Below are 15,274 nucleotides of genomic sequence, written 5' to 3'. Positions count from 1 at the left end.
GGAGCCGAAAATAGCCGATGGGGACCGCCGGAAAGAGCCGAAGACCGAATGAGAAGACGGAGGACGCCGCGAACCCGGAAGACGCCGATCAGGACCCGGGACAGGTGAGTAATGTACAAATACCTGCTCTGGACCCCTCAGCTAGGTAGCTGAGGGGTCCAGAGCAGGTATTTACTATTTTGGGGGACTCTGATCGCCGTGCCACCGGCCCGATCGCCGTGAACGTTCACGGCGATCGGGCCGGTGGCACCGTGACCGCCATTACTTTTTACAGGGTCATCAGGTCACCGATGACCCGGAAAGGTTCCGATCGCCGCTATTGGCTGATCTGAATTGATCAGCCAATAGCGGCAATCGTAAGCACGGGGGAAGGGGGGGGGGTGTAAACCACCCCCCGTGCCGAGAAGCTAAGATGGCCTGCTATGATTTATAGCAGGCCATCTTCCCCGATCGCTGTGTGCGAACACGCAGCGATCGGGGAAACATCGGGCGTAAATTTACGCCCTGATGCGTTAAGTACCAGGGCGCGAGATCGTTAAACGTCAACGATCAGCCGATGATTGTTTCATTGGCTGATCCTGGTTATTGCACGGAGCGATAATCTACCAAATCAGCCTGAATAGGCAGATTATCACTCAGTGTAATAGGGCCCTAACAGTAATGTAGGCATAGGGATGTTTTTAGGCTGTAAACTAAGCTTTGCAATCACATATACAATCACACATTATATATATCACTCCTTTATTGTTACAGGAAGAAGAGTCAGAACATAACAAGGCAGCTGTTTAGACCGTCCACATATTAGCAATGCTGGATTATAAAGGGTCTGCGCACAAACAGCATAAACTGCCACCAACACTATAAGGAAGGTTGTGGACCCTATATAAGAAGCTGGAAGCCTGATGAGGAGTTTAGCAGGATTTGCTGAATACAGAATGGGAAGAAGAGTGTCAAGTTCATAGGAACATTTACCTATTCTAGCTTTACCCACCCACTGCTTATTATCATTGTTCCGTGTTCCATAGAAAATCACCTGCAACTCCTAATATATGTAAGGAATAAAATAACTTCCAATACATTTAGATGCTGATGTGCTGTAGAGAATACTGGTATGAATTGTACTTGTAGAGAGTAAGAGCTTCATAAGTCCAAAGTCCACGTAAGGATATAGGAACTTGAGTGTTCAGCATTTTCTATTGATTTTGATACATACAAGAATTGCTGAATAACCAATTCTCCATTAAACAACACCTTGAAATGTGAAGAAATGGAGCAGATCATTTGAAAAGTCAAAAAAGAATCTCCTTTTCCAAAAGATTTTGAGATCCCAGAATTGCAAGGACTATTCGACAGTATCTCTTAGGCAGAAAAACGAACACACAGAAATCCTCATTGTTGGCGTGCAATACTGAAGTTTCTCATCACAATCCCAGGGATTTCTGCACTGTCTGCCTGGCTATCTTGTTAAACTGCTCCCTGTCTTCTCGCCACATCTTCGAGGCATCCACATTTGCACCACTTTCATCATTGGGTTCTGTAAAGAAAAGAAGAAAAATACATGTCAATTAAAATAATGTTATTGTATAGCATTGATCAAACCAATCCAAATTTAGAGTCATTGTATCCCTAGGCTAACAATATTCCCATCTAATCTCATGTGTGAATGATGCTCAATCCTTGTTTGGGCTACTGCTTCAATAAAAAGGGGGCACTGCACTTTAGAGCTGGCTACAAACCCTATGCAGTTAGTTCATCGGGTGTTCCTTTATTTCCTACAAAACACAGGAAGAAAGGATATGCAAAATAGCTCTCACACCTCTGAGAGATGTCCCTTCAAGTCAAGTCTTGCTGAGTCAAGGATCCTTAGAACATTGACTGGGGATATAATGCCAAGCCAAACATTCTCTCCAAGAGGAAAGATTTCCCATCTGCATACAGCTGTTTCGGGGTTTTTGCCCCTCATCAGTGTAGAGCAGTGTGTTGGCTGGCTAGTGAGATGTCTATCAACATGGGTAAAAGGGGTAGTGACTCTCCTTAAGGAGAGGCTGTCATAAAGATGTGTCATAAAGACTTGAGGAGAGTCACTACCCCTTTGACCCACGTCGATAGACCTCTCACTAGCCAGCCAACACCCTACTCTGCACTGATGAGAGGCAAAACCCTCGAAACAGCTGTATGCAGATGGGAAATCTTTCCTTTTGGCATAAAATCCCAAGTCAATGTTCTAAGGCTTCTTGACTGAGTGAGACTTGACTTGAATGGACATCTCCTTGCTAAAGAGAAGTGAGAGCTATTTTACATATCCAGAATTCTCAGTAATACAGCAGTGGTCTCTAAGTCTCCACATGTTTTTATGACGGGCTCTCCTTGAGGAGAGTCACTACCCCTTTGACCTACAAAACATAGAAACTCAGACAGGATTCCCATACAGTAAAGACAACATCGGCATACAATATAAGAGACAGCCTTTCTTCAGTGCTGGACATATTGTATGAACCGGGTAGCAAAAGGCGTACATATTTGTGCCAGTTATTGATTCTTCATTAGAATGTAGTGGCTCAGCTGGCTCTGAAGTCTATAGGGTTCTGTGTATATCTACCTTTCTGTACAGTAGAAAGAACAAAGGGACCATTTTCCTCTTTTGTACAGCCATTCTTATGCCTGTAAGTGATCTACTTACAAGAAACCAATTTATCAGACTGTCGCATGATTTTTAGTGAATTGCTTGTAAGTTTATGCCTAAAGGGGTACTCCAGCAACAGAAAAAAACTATGCATTGCTTTAATACAGTAATTTTACTTTGTAAAGAATTTATAGTTTTTTTTCTTTATGTAAAACAAAAGAAAATACACCAGGGGTGCTCGCATGTGTACTTAAAGTGACACTGTCACCCCCAATAATCATTTTTCAATCTTTACAGGTGTGTGTAACCCGCCTATATCTCCCTGCATACCTGTAACTATTTTTCAGTTTCATGAGGTAGCTTTCCCTGAAATTGTAATTTGGCCGAGTATCTTCTAGCGCCACTGGGCGGGGCTTGGTCCCTGAAGCGCCACATAGCCCCGCCCATTACAGCGGCGTTGACCCCGCCCCCTTGGGCTCCGTTTTGAGGCCTCCTTGACGTGCGCGTCCACATCTCCCGCCGTCTTCCGCGTGCGGGAGCGTCATGTGGCGCGCAGGCGCAGAAGGTGACCGCCGGGTCACCCACAGCCGGGCTGTGCGTGCGATCGCACAGCCCGCCGATTACACCGGCCGCACCGTCCCTTGTTGCGTGGGACTCTCCGGAGGCCTCGCTGCGGCTGTGAAACCCTACTCACAGCCAGCAGCGAGGCGCAGACATAGTGCGCAGGCGCACTGCGGTGTCCGCCGCGCACTGCGCATGCGCCGAAGAGGACAGCCGCAGTGCGCCTGCGCACTATGTCTGCGCCTCGCTGCTGGCTGCGAGGAGGGTTTCACAGCCGCAGCGAGGCCTCCGGAGAGTCCCACGCAACAAGGGACGGTGCGGCCGGTGTAATCGGCGGGCTGTGGGATCGCACGCACAGCCCGGCTGTGGGTGACCCGGCGGTCACCTTCTGCGCCTGCGCGCCACATGACGCTCCCGCACACGGAAGACGGCGGGAGATGTGGACGCGCACGTCAAGGAGGCCTCAAAACGGAGCCCAAGGGGGCGGGGTCAACGGCGCTGTAATGGGCGGGGCTATGTGGCGCTTCAGGGACCAAGCCCCGCCCAGTGGCGCTAGAAGATACTCGGCCAAATTACAATTTCAGGGAAAGCTACCTCATGAAACTGAAAAATAGTTACAGGTATGCAGAGAGATATAGGCGGGTTACACACACCTGTAAAGATTGAAAAATGATTATTGGGGGTGACAGTGTCACTTTAAATCCTTATTTAGACAAACTACAGTTAAATCAGGAGAACAAAGAGCCGTGCACCTGGAATGGTTGTGTAATAGACACAGCTCTGTATACAACATTAGATGTAATGGTAGATGGGGAGACGCTGCCACCTTCTGAGATTTCTTCCTGGATTCGGTGATCAATGATCAGCGAGTAAGACAAAAAAACGTGGTGACTTCAGATAGCACTCTTGCCCATCATAATGTGCAGAAAGTTTAGTCTGACCGCACATTAAACAGCAACTCACTTTATTTGGATGGATTACACAGGACAACACATTTCAAGGGTCTGAGGAAGAGGGCAATACAAGACCTTTGAAACGCGTTGTTCTGTGTAATTCACCCAAATAAAGTTACTGTTTAATCATTGGTCAGGCTCAACTTTATGCACATTCTTATGGGCGATCCGAAGTCACCATGTTTTCTGTCTTCCACTTAGATCATAGTTTTATATGTACATATATACTTCTTTAAGGGGTGACATGGCCCCCTCTCCACCCCTCTGACACCAATATTTGTGTCAGTAACTGCAGGGCTATATAAGCTCTGCAGTTCCTGATCCCTTGCTCTGCTTGAGCACTGCCGAATAGTGTTATACATTATACAGTGCAGGGTCCTGTTTCCCCCATGTGCTGTATATTCTTTTATATGGGGACAGGCTGCCCAATGTGATCACTGTGGCAGCCTTGGTTGATTCAAGCACAGGCAGCCTCCCTTCGGTGGACTGTACATAAAAATACTGGGGGAGAAGGGACCCTGCTCGGAATAACGCTGTTTGGCAGTGCTAAAACAGAGCAGGGGATATCAGGGCTTGGATAGCCCTGCAGTTCCTGACACAGATGTTGGTGGCAGTAGAGGGTGTCGTGTCAACCTTTACTGCTGTCACCCAAGGGAAGTACATATGTACATAATTATAACTTTTCAAGTTATATTAAAGCAAGCAATGTATTAGCAAAAAAAAAACAAATAAAATATTCTTCAGTCTCCAGAGTACCCCTTTAACTAGGCTTACGGTGCCTATCCACAGGAATTTTCCTGTTGCCTGTTAGTTTGCTCCTCCTTGATGTCATGGTATGTAAATTATGTACTTACATGTGGGGCACTCACTTCAGAATTTATTGGGGTGTGTAAGGGCCCGTTCACAATGAGTAATTCTCACAGAATTTTAAGCGAAGCCCATGCCACAGACTTAAAGTTCTGCCTGTCCTATTCATTGAATAGGATACCTCGTGCACCCTCCGCCGAACGAATTCACTTGTCAATTCTTTCAGTGAAGAGCGGAGGACACAATAGCCAACCTACTCAATGAATAGGACAGGCAGAACTTAAAGCTGAGTCCGTGGCATGGGCTCCGCTTGAAATTCCGTGAGAATTAATCAGTGTGAACGTCCCCAAAAGAAACAAAAAGTCACAGATTTTTAAGCAATGAGGGAACTGTGCAATAAATGTGAACACACCAATTTGTATCTGCTTAGTAAATTCCCCCAACTTTTATAGGAGACACTGGAACAGATCAACATACCTGCCAACATGCTTACAACCGAGAGCAGAATTTTCTCAACACTTTGCACAGGACTCCACCTCTCAGCACTGCTCTCATAGCCCATGGGGTCATCTCCAGGAGCATGTAAGATTGAGATGCACACCCGACCATCTGGGTATACTGCAAGGAAGAAGGATACAGAACTGTCAGTATGTATGGGGAATCACACAAAGAAATCCTGTAATAACTTTTTTCCTGTGGCGAATATAGTGGATCAGATATTTATGTAGTGTTAGTATGCGCTATGAATACTGAAGTGTTTTTTTGTAAATTAAAAACTTATAAGGCCACAGAATTTCTCTTCTTTACATATGTTAGTAGTCAGTGTTTCCTGCAGTTTCAAGCTGCAATCTTCATTCACACACAGACCTCCTGATCTGTTGGATATGAGGTTTTTTCCAACTCTGATGTATCAGCAAAAGTTCATTCATATACCGATCTTCCCTTAGGTAGCCCATGAAGAATCTCTTCTCCCTTGTGCTACCAGACAGTAATGCTGACAAATGTGTAATTCCCAAAACCCATCCCTGCAGTCTGCCTCCCTTTCACACTCAACATTTGTGTGCTTTCCTTCCTATCTATGATAAAATGAAATACAGCAAGAAAATTCTTCCCTCCCTGAAAATTTTGCTGTCCCACCCAATCTAACCCTTGTTCCAAGTCCCCCATGTCTCATGATTCTTCCTGCTTAAAACACACTAACATCAAGAAATCACTGTTCACTTGCTGCCGAATATATTATTATTATTATTATTATTATTAATATTAACCCCTTAAGGACAGAGCCTGAAATGGCCTTAATGACAGAGACAAATTTTATGAATATGACCAGTGTCACTTTATTCATTAATAACTTCGGGATGCTTTTACCTATCCGTCTGATTCTGAGATTGTTTTCTCGTGACATATTGTACTTTACATTTCTGGTAAATTGGAGTCGATACTTATAACAAATCTTTATGAAAAAAACCCAAATAACGTGAAAAATTGTAAAAAAATTCATTTTTCCAACTTTGAAACTTTTTTGCGTATACAGAAAGTGGTTATACCACATAAATTATATATTAAATAGCATTAGCAACATGTCTACTTTATGTTGGCGGCATTTATTAAACGATCTTTCATTTTTTTTAGACAATAGAAAGCTTAAAACATAAGCAGCAAATTTCCAAATTTTCAGTAAAATTTCAAAATCAGATATTTTTAGGGACCTGTTCAGGTTTAAAGTGTATTTGAGGGGCCTGTATGTTAGAAAGCCCCACAAAGCACCCCATTTCAGAAACTGCACCCCCCACACTCTGCAAAAGCATATCTAGAAAGTGTTTTAACCCTTTAGGGGAGTCACAGAAATAAAAGCTAAGTGTGTAAGAAATTTGAAAATTTAAATTTTCCGTGCAGAGATTTTATTGTAATCCAATATTTTTCATATTTATAAACCTATTACCAGAGAAATGCACCCCAATATTGATTGCCCCGTTTCTGCAGTTTATAGAAATACCCCATATGTGGCCCTATTGCGCTATTTGACGCAACCACAAGCCTCAGATATAAGGGAGCGCCTAGTGCATTTCAATGGCTCCGTTATATTTGGTCATTTCTGACTGTACCACTTCAGGTTGGCAGAGGCTCTGGGGTGCCAAAACCTAAAAAACACCCCTAAAGGGACACCATTTAGAAAACTACACCCCTCAAGGAATGTAACAAGGGGTGCGGTGAGCATTTAGACCCCACAGGTGCTTCACAGATTTTCCGAACAATATGGCGTGAAAAAAGAAAAATTTATTTTTTACACTAAAATGTTGTTCTAGCCTTCAATTTTTCATTTTCACAAAGGGATAAGAGGAAAAAAAAGACACAAAACATGTAGTGCAGTTTCTCCCGAGTACGGAAATACCCCACATGTGGCGATAAAGTGCCAAGGGGGCGCAGCACGAGCCTCCAAAGGGAAGGAGCGCCAATTGGCTTTTGGAAGCTAGATTTCACTGGAATGGATTTCAAGGGCCATGTCGCATTTACAGAGCCCTCGTGCTGCCAAAACACTGGAAACCCCCCACAAGTGACCCCATTCTGGAAACTACACCCCTCAAGGAATCTAACAAGGGGGGCAGTGAGCATATGGACCCCACTGGTGACGGGCACAAATGTAGAAAAATGTGACGTGAAATTGAAAATTTTCATTTTTTCACTTTCACGGCACATATGTGCCCGTCATCCAGCGGTACATATCCTCACTGCACCCCTTGTTAGATTCCTTGAGGGGTGTAGTTTCCAGAATGGGGTCACTTGTGGGGGGTTTCCAGTGTTTTGGCAGCACAAGGGCTCTATAAATGCGACATGGCATTCATCATCTGTTCTAGCCAAATCCAACCTCCAAAATCCAAATGGCGCTCCTTCCCTTCGGAGGCTTGCCCTGCACCCACATGGCGCTTTATGTCCACATGTGGGGTATTTACGGACTCAGGGGAAATTGCTCTACACATTTTGTGGCTTTTTTTCTCTTTTAACCCCTTGTGAAAATGAAAAATTCAAGGCTAGACCAACATTATAGTGTAAAAAATGTAATATTTCATTTTCAAGCCACATTGTTCCACATTTGTACCCGTCACCAGTGGGGTCCATATGCTCACTACACCCCTTGTTACATTCCCTGAGGGGTGTAGTTTCCATAATGGGGTCACTTGTGGGGGTTTTCACTGGCTTGGCAGAACAGGGACTTTTTAAATGCAACATGGCCTTTGAAATCCATTCTACCGAAATCCAGCCCCAAAAAGCTAAATGGCGCTCCTTCCCTTTGGAGGCCCGTCTTGCGGCTGCATAGTGCCTTAAGTCCACATGTGGGGTATTTCCGTACACGGGGGAAATTTCTCTACGCGTTTTGTTTTGTTTCTTCTCTTTTAACCCCTTGTGAAAATGAAAAAACCAAGTCTAGGTCAATGATTTAGTGTAAAAATGAAAACATTTTTACACTACATGTTGGTCTATACTTGATTTTTTCCCTTTTCACAAGGGTTTAAAAGAGAAAAAAAGCTCAAAGCGTGTAGAGCAGTTTGTTTCGAGTACGGAAACACCCAACATGTGGACATAAAGCGCATTGCGGCCGCAAGACGGGCCTCCAAAGGGAAGGAGCGCCATTTGGCTTTTGGAGGCTGGATTTGGCTGGAATGGATTTCAAGGGCCATGTTTCATTTACAAAGACCCTATGCTGCCAAGACAGTGGTAAACCCCCACAAGTGACCCCATTCTGCAAACTACACCCCTCAAGGAATCTAACAAGGGGTGTAGTGAGCATATGGACCCCACTGGTGACGGGCACAAATGTGGAACAATGTGACGTGAAAGTAAAAAATTTCATTTTTTCACTTTCACGGCTCAAATGTGCCCGTCATCAAGGGGTCAATATCCTCACTGCACCCCTTGTTAGATTCCTTGAGGGGTGTAGTTTCCAGAATGGGGTCAATTTTGGGGGTTTTCCACTATCTTGGCAACACAGGGCCTTTGTAAATGCGAGATGGCATTCACCATCCATTCTAGCCAAATGGCGCTCCTTCCCTTTGGAGGCTTACCCTGCACCCGCATGATGCTTTATGTCCACATGTGGGGTATTTCCATACTTGGGGTAAATTGCGCTACACATTTAGTGTTTATTTTATCTTTTAACCCTTTGTGAAAATGAAAAAATAAAGACTAGATCAATGATTTAGTGTAAAAATATATATTTTTTTTACACTAAATGTTGGTCCAGCCTTGATATTTTTCATTTCCAAAAGGGGTTAAAAGAGAAAATAAATGCAAAATGTGTAGGGTAATTTCCCCTGAGTACGAAAATACCCCACATGTGGACATAATATGCCATATGGGCACAGGGCAAGCCACCAAAGGGACAGAGCGCCATTTAGAGGCTGGAATGGAGGACGGAGGCCATGTTGCATTTACAAAGCTCCTGTGCTGCCAAGACAGTAGAAACCCCCCACAAGTGACCCCATTCTGGAAACTACACCCCATAAGGAATCTAACAAGGGGTGCAGTGGGCATATGGACCCCACTGGTGACGAGCACATATGTAGAACATGTGCTGTGAAGATGAAAAATACTATTTTTTTCACTTTCACAGCACAAATGTGCCCGTCACCAGGGGGGCATATCCCCGCTGCCCCCCTTGTTAGATTCCTTATGGGGTGTAGTTTCCAGAATGGGGTCACTTGTGGGGGGTTTGTACTGTCCTGGCCGCACAGGGGCTTTCTAATTGCACCATGGCATCCTCTAATGGGAATGGGGGCCATGCCTATTTAGTTGGGGAAAAGGAACAATTTTAATTAATTTGGGGGTATTGGGCCAATTAGAAGTTTATAAGGTTGAAAAGGACAGGAGTCCATCAAATTCAACCTGTGTTGATCCAGAGGAAGGCAAAAAACCCTAGTGAGGCAGAAAACAGTAGCCTCATCACAGGGGAAAAATTCCTTCCCGACTCCATATTGGCAATCAGACTAATCCCTGGATCAACGTGACCCCTGAAATAAGAATAAGGGACAGAATATTGAAAATTTAGAACTCCAATGACGTGTGGTACGCCTTGAAGCAATCCTTTATGCAGAGGCCGGGGTGATCAGGACAGGTGTCACACTGGTAAATGGTGTCCTTCCTGATCCCCCTTTTGTGGCACACTCTGCACTTCTTTTGGGATCTCCCCTTTTTTCCAGTGTGGGGGACTTCACCTGGAAAATGTTGTCCCTCTACGATACGGGGTCCTTCATATCCAGAAGCGCTGGGGCCCGCTCCGTGGCTGCAGAATATCAGGGCTTTGATTACTGCTTCCTGGAAATCAAGGAATTTCCCCTGGTGGCCGGCACATCGGTACAACACAAAAGCGTTGTACATCGCTGTTTGTACCAGATGTACGGCCACCTTTTTGTACCACGTTCTGGTTTTTCGCGTGGCGTTATATGGCTTGAGGACTTGATCTGAGAGATCAACTCCTCCCATATACTGATTGTACTCTAGAATACAATCAGGTTTGTTCACCACGTTTGTGGTACCACGTACAGTGACAGGGGTGGTGCTATTCCTGTGAATTGTGGTCAGAATAAGGACATCGCGCTTGTCCTTATATCTGACCAACAACATGTTTTCACAGGAATAGGCCTTGCACGCACCCCTTCTCATCGTTTCTCTAACAGGGTGACTTGGGAGGCCTCTTTGGTTTTTTCGGATCGTGCCGCAAGCTACTGTAGCTCGGGCAGCGAGTGACCGAAACAGGGGGATGCTGGTATAAAAGTTATCAACAAACAGGTGATAACCTTTATCCAGCAGTGGGAAGATCAGCTCCCAAACGATCTTCCCACTAACTCCGAGGATGGGGGGGCATTCTGGGGGCTGGATTCGGGTGTCCCTACCCTCATACACTCTAAATCTGTAAGTGTACCCTGAGGTACTCTCACAGAGTTTGTAGAATTTCACGCCATACCGCGATCTTTTATTGGGAAGGTACTGGCGGAAATGGAGTCTTCCTTTGAAGCTCAGGAGGGACTCATCTACTGAGATGTATTTCTCTGGGATATACATCTCAGTAAATTTGGCTGAGAAGTGCTCTATGACCGGCCGTACTTTGTACAGTCGGTCATATGAGGGGTCATCTCGTGGGGGGCACCTTGCATTGTCATTGTAATGCAAGAATTTTAGGAGGGTTTCGAATCGTACCCGTCCCATGGCCATTCTGTAAAGTGGGGTATTATATATAATATCCCCACTCCAGTATTGCCGCATTGTGGGTTTTTTTACTAGGCCCATGTGCAGCAGGAGCCCCCAAAATTTAGTCATTTCGGCTGCATCAGTAGGGGTCCACGCCATGGGCCTAGCAAAAGAAGAGGAGGGGTTCTGGGCCAGGAATTGGTGCGCGTACAGGTTTGTTTGCGCCACCATCAAATTTACAAGGTCACCAGAGAAATAGAGTTTGAAAAAGTCTATTTCTCTGAGACCTGTGGGGTTAACCTGGATTCCCGCCGTTGCCGTAAAGCCAGGAATCCAGGGCTGATGATTTTGGGGGTCTGGGTTCCAGATGGGGTCACCTGTCTGGGGGACAGTGGGCGGGATGGGGTCACCTGTCTGGGGGACGGGGGGTGGGATAGGATGACGTGTCTGGGGGGCAGGGGGCGGGATGGGATGACTTGTCTGGGGGGCAGGGGATGGGATGGATTGACGGGGGGCAGCCCGAGGCGTTCTCCTTGGACGCCGTGGTGGATAATCATCATCACTGGATGATGATGATGATGATGAGGATGAATGGAGGAATGAAGGATCCCCCCATTCATCCTCACTGGCTGTTTCGGTGTCAGAGGCGATAAGTGCGTACGCCTCTTCCACCGAAAATCGTTTCTGTGACATTTTTATACGGGGATTGGGGTAGGGGGGTATGTAAATGTAATGTGGTGTAGTGGTGTAGTGTAAAGCTTTATTAGATGTATTGTAATGTAATGTGTGGTAGTGTAGTGTAGTGTTTTGTGTTTTACGTGTTTTTCACAGTAAGGGGGGGGGGGGGGAACCTACGCCAAAAAAAGAGTTGCTGATAAATGTCGCACTTATGTGCGGTACTTTTCAGCAAACAGTGGCAGTAGGATATAGAAAAAAAAGGGTGAAAAGGGGGGAAAAAACCCCCTACGCCAAAAAAGCGGAGTTGCTGATCAGCGGCGCACTTACGTGCAAAGCTGATCGGCACTCAGCGGCGAAAGGACGCAAAAAAAAAAAAAAAAAAAAAATGGAGGGGAAAAAAAAAAAAAAATGCTATTTCTTCACCCCAAAGCCACTGATTAGTGTATGATATACACTAACCAGCCGCTAGGGGGCAGTACTACGTACCTGACGGAAATAGCCGAAGATCTCCGGAAAAAAAGCGACAAGACCCGAACAAAGAAGCCGAACGATGACGTGGAAAGAAGCCGACGCCGAACGAACGCGGACGCCACGGAATCGCCGATTCGCCGCACCGGACGCTACGATCAGGTGAGTATGGTGCACTACACACCACACACACCTGCTCTGCTCACCTCAGGTAACCGACTGAGGCGTGCAGATCAAAGTAAAAATATTTATTTTTACTTTGATCGCCGCTATTGGCCGGCCGGGCTTGGCCGGCCAATAGCAGCGATCTGGGGGGTGGCACCATGGCCCCCTCTAGTATACACACTAATGATGATTGGTGCTGTCTCGGACAGCACCAATCATCATTAAATTCCGGGTCCCCGGGTCACCGATGACCCGGGAACCGGAAAATCACTGTAGTTGGCTGATTTGGATAAATCAGCCAATTACAGCGATCGTCGGCACGGAGGGGTTAATCACCCCCCCGTGCCGGCAAGCTGCGGTGGTCTGCTGTTAGTAACAGCAGCCATCATTACCCGATCGCCGCGTGTTTACACGCAGCGGTCGGGTAAACATCGGGCGTAAATTTACGCCCTGGTGCGTTAAGTACCAGGCTGCGAGGGCGTAAGTTTACGCCCGATGTCGTTAAGGGGTTAATAATAATATTGACAGCTTGACAGCTGCCATTGTAGTGACATAATCAGTACTATTTACTTCACCTATCAGTGGTGTTTATATTATGGCTGATAAGTAGATGGAAGTATATACATATATACTTGTACTTACTGTTTGGGTGAAACATCTCACAGGTAAACCTCATTTTAGGAGGACTCAGAGGATAATCTAGAGGGAAGCTGAGAATGGCTGGGAACACTCCACACTCAAAGCATGTGTCTTCTGGGCCCCTGCACAGACAAATATTATAATGTTAATAGCTAGGTAGGAAACATTTATAGTTACAGACAATGGGAAAGTGCTAAAAGCATTCCAAAGCTAAAATAGCGAAATGATAAAAACATTCCATTACTTTGTGTTCTATAATATAGGCATGGTCTGTTTTAGGAGTAAATATCCGTATACTGCTGCAATCTAAAAGTTTAGTTTCATAGGGGAGCTATACTATGTCTGGTTCTAACAAACTCCTCTGCGGGCACTTAATGGAAAAATATTTCAAAAGGACAAATGGGTTACCAGGATAATACTACAATATACTGCAGAATATTACCATGGTGTACAGTGCTAAAGTCAGAAGGCATAATATAATGTCACTTTCATAATGCATTTCAATCTGCATTGGCTTTAAAGGGAACCAATCAGCCAAGATGACTACCTGCCTGGCTCTGCCTACCATTCGTCCAGGTCATAAACTAGTTTTTCTCTGGTATAAGGTTCCTGCAGCAGCCGCGGTCGGTACGTGCTGCAGGAGATTTATACAGCGTTCCAGGGAACCATATAAGCCCAATTGGGCTGATTGGTTCCCTTTAAGGGTACAAACACACAGGTCAGATCTGCAGCGGATTCATGGCCTCTAATTTCTATGAGAAGACGTACTAGCAGTGGGATTGACAATCAGCCCTGCCGCAGCCACTGATTAGCTGAGCGGGATGTCCAGGCAAATCTTACCTGCTGATAGATCCCCTATAAACACTATTTACTCCAAAACATTACATGAGCTTTAAAGATGAGTGATAGATCTCTGCTTGAAAACAGTGAGTTAAGTCCACAGGGGCATCAGCCACCTCCTTGACTGTATACCTCGTTCCTGGCCAGGACGTTGATTTGCTTGTCATTGGAGAGACTGCCACACATAGCTTTCAACGGATCTGTTTGCACATCACATGGCCAAGGGCAGGCCCAGAGCTGATACCCGGCTTACAATGGCGTTGCACACCACTGAAGGGGCTAACAGGCCACAGTATACCATTTTTGCACTTCTTTAATACCTTTAGATAAACCAGCCAGACCACTGACAAACCCTACAAGTTTAACTGTATTAGTTGAGATGGGAATATCCCTTTAGGGGAAAAGCAGGAAATCCCCTCCAGCCTTGCTATCCAACTGTGACATGGTTTCACACAGGATTATTACATAACCTGATACTCCTTTAGCAGACACTGCAACAAGTGGAAATGTAACCAAGAAAGAATTCCATGAAGTTATTTGTCATCTCAGACAAAAAGCTGCAGGGGACAAACATTTAGCTTGACCTCTAGCCTTACATATATGTCTTATTGTGTACGGAGCATGTCAGACAAGTAAAGTATGCGCAACTTGCAGTCTGAGCCTCTAATTTCAAGAAACATTACGACAACTTATTGTCTACTTATGGAAACTTAGCCAAAGAGTTTCTATTATATTCCTGTTTGTACCTTCCTGTATTGTGTATGCCTGTTATTAAGATGATATTTTATTAAAGTTGGAATTTTTAAAATGTTTGTCTTATCCAGACAGCCCCTTCCTAAGGCCAAGGTCACACAGGGCATGATCGGCCGTTTTTTGACACGGACGATTTCCTACATGTTCACCCAGCCGATACTGCAGTATCGACCGGATAAACATGATTTCATTTTAATTGGGATGCGGGCACATTCGGGTGTGCCCACACTCCAATTTACAATAGACAACAGTGTAAAGTATGGCCGGGAGACATACTTTACACTGTGAGCACAGGCTATTTTGTACGACCGCTGTTCACCTATATTGAACGCCACAGAGAACAATGGCCGTAGTGTATACAGGGTGTATACACTATGGCCGTTGTTCCATGTACTGTAATGTAACTGACCGTTGTTAATAAACAACGGCCGTTGTTGCAGCCTGCAACAACAGCCGTTGTTTATTGCAAAAAAACATAGTGCGAACGTGGCAGCTATGAGTATTTACGTGTAGTCACTGGGTATTGCAATCACTAAAGAGGCTGTGTTTGGGGCTATGTGGCTAAGGGTAGGGTAAAAAAGGAACCGCTCAACCTCGGGATCCC

The 15,274-nt window shown here is 45.3% G+C and overlaps 1 protein-coding gene across 1 annotated transcript in view; it reads right to left on the bottom strand.

Annotated features, from left to right (window-relative positions):
• Positions 1-724: 724 nt before the first annotated feature.
• UBE2G2 (ubiquitin conjugating enzyme E2 G2) overlaps positions 725-15,274 on the bottom strand; it is a 43,426-nt gene continuing 28,876 nt past the window's right edge. The window contains exons 4-6 of the mRNA XM_069985230.1: positions 13,081-13,199; positions 5,422-5,562; positions 725-1,534 (exon numbers count right to left, since the gene is read on the bottom strand). Of these exons, the coding sequence (XP_069841331.1) occupies positions 1,422-1,534; positions 5,422-5,562; positions 13,081-13,199 (373 nt within the window). The 3' untranslated portion in view covers positions 725-1,421. The remainder of the gene's footprint in view (positions 1,535-5,421; positions 5,563-13,080; positions 13,200-15,274) is intronic.

This window comes from Dendropsophus ebraccatus, chromosome 9 (assembly GCF_027789765.1).
Source record: "Dendropsophus ebraccatus isolate aDenEbr1 chromosome 9, aDenEbr1.pat, whole genome shotgun sequence".
NCBI lineage: Eukaryota > Metazoa > Chordata > Amphibia > Anura > Hylidae > Dendropsophus > Dendropsophus ebraccatus.
The sequence above is the reverse complement of the archived record's forward strand: the minus strand, read 5'-3'. Positions and strand labels throughout refer to the sequence as shown.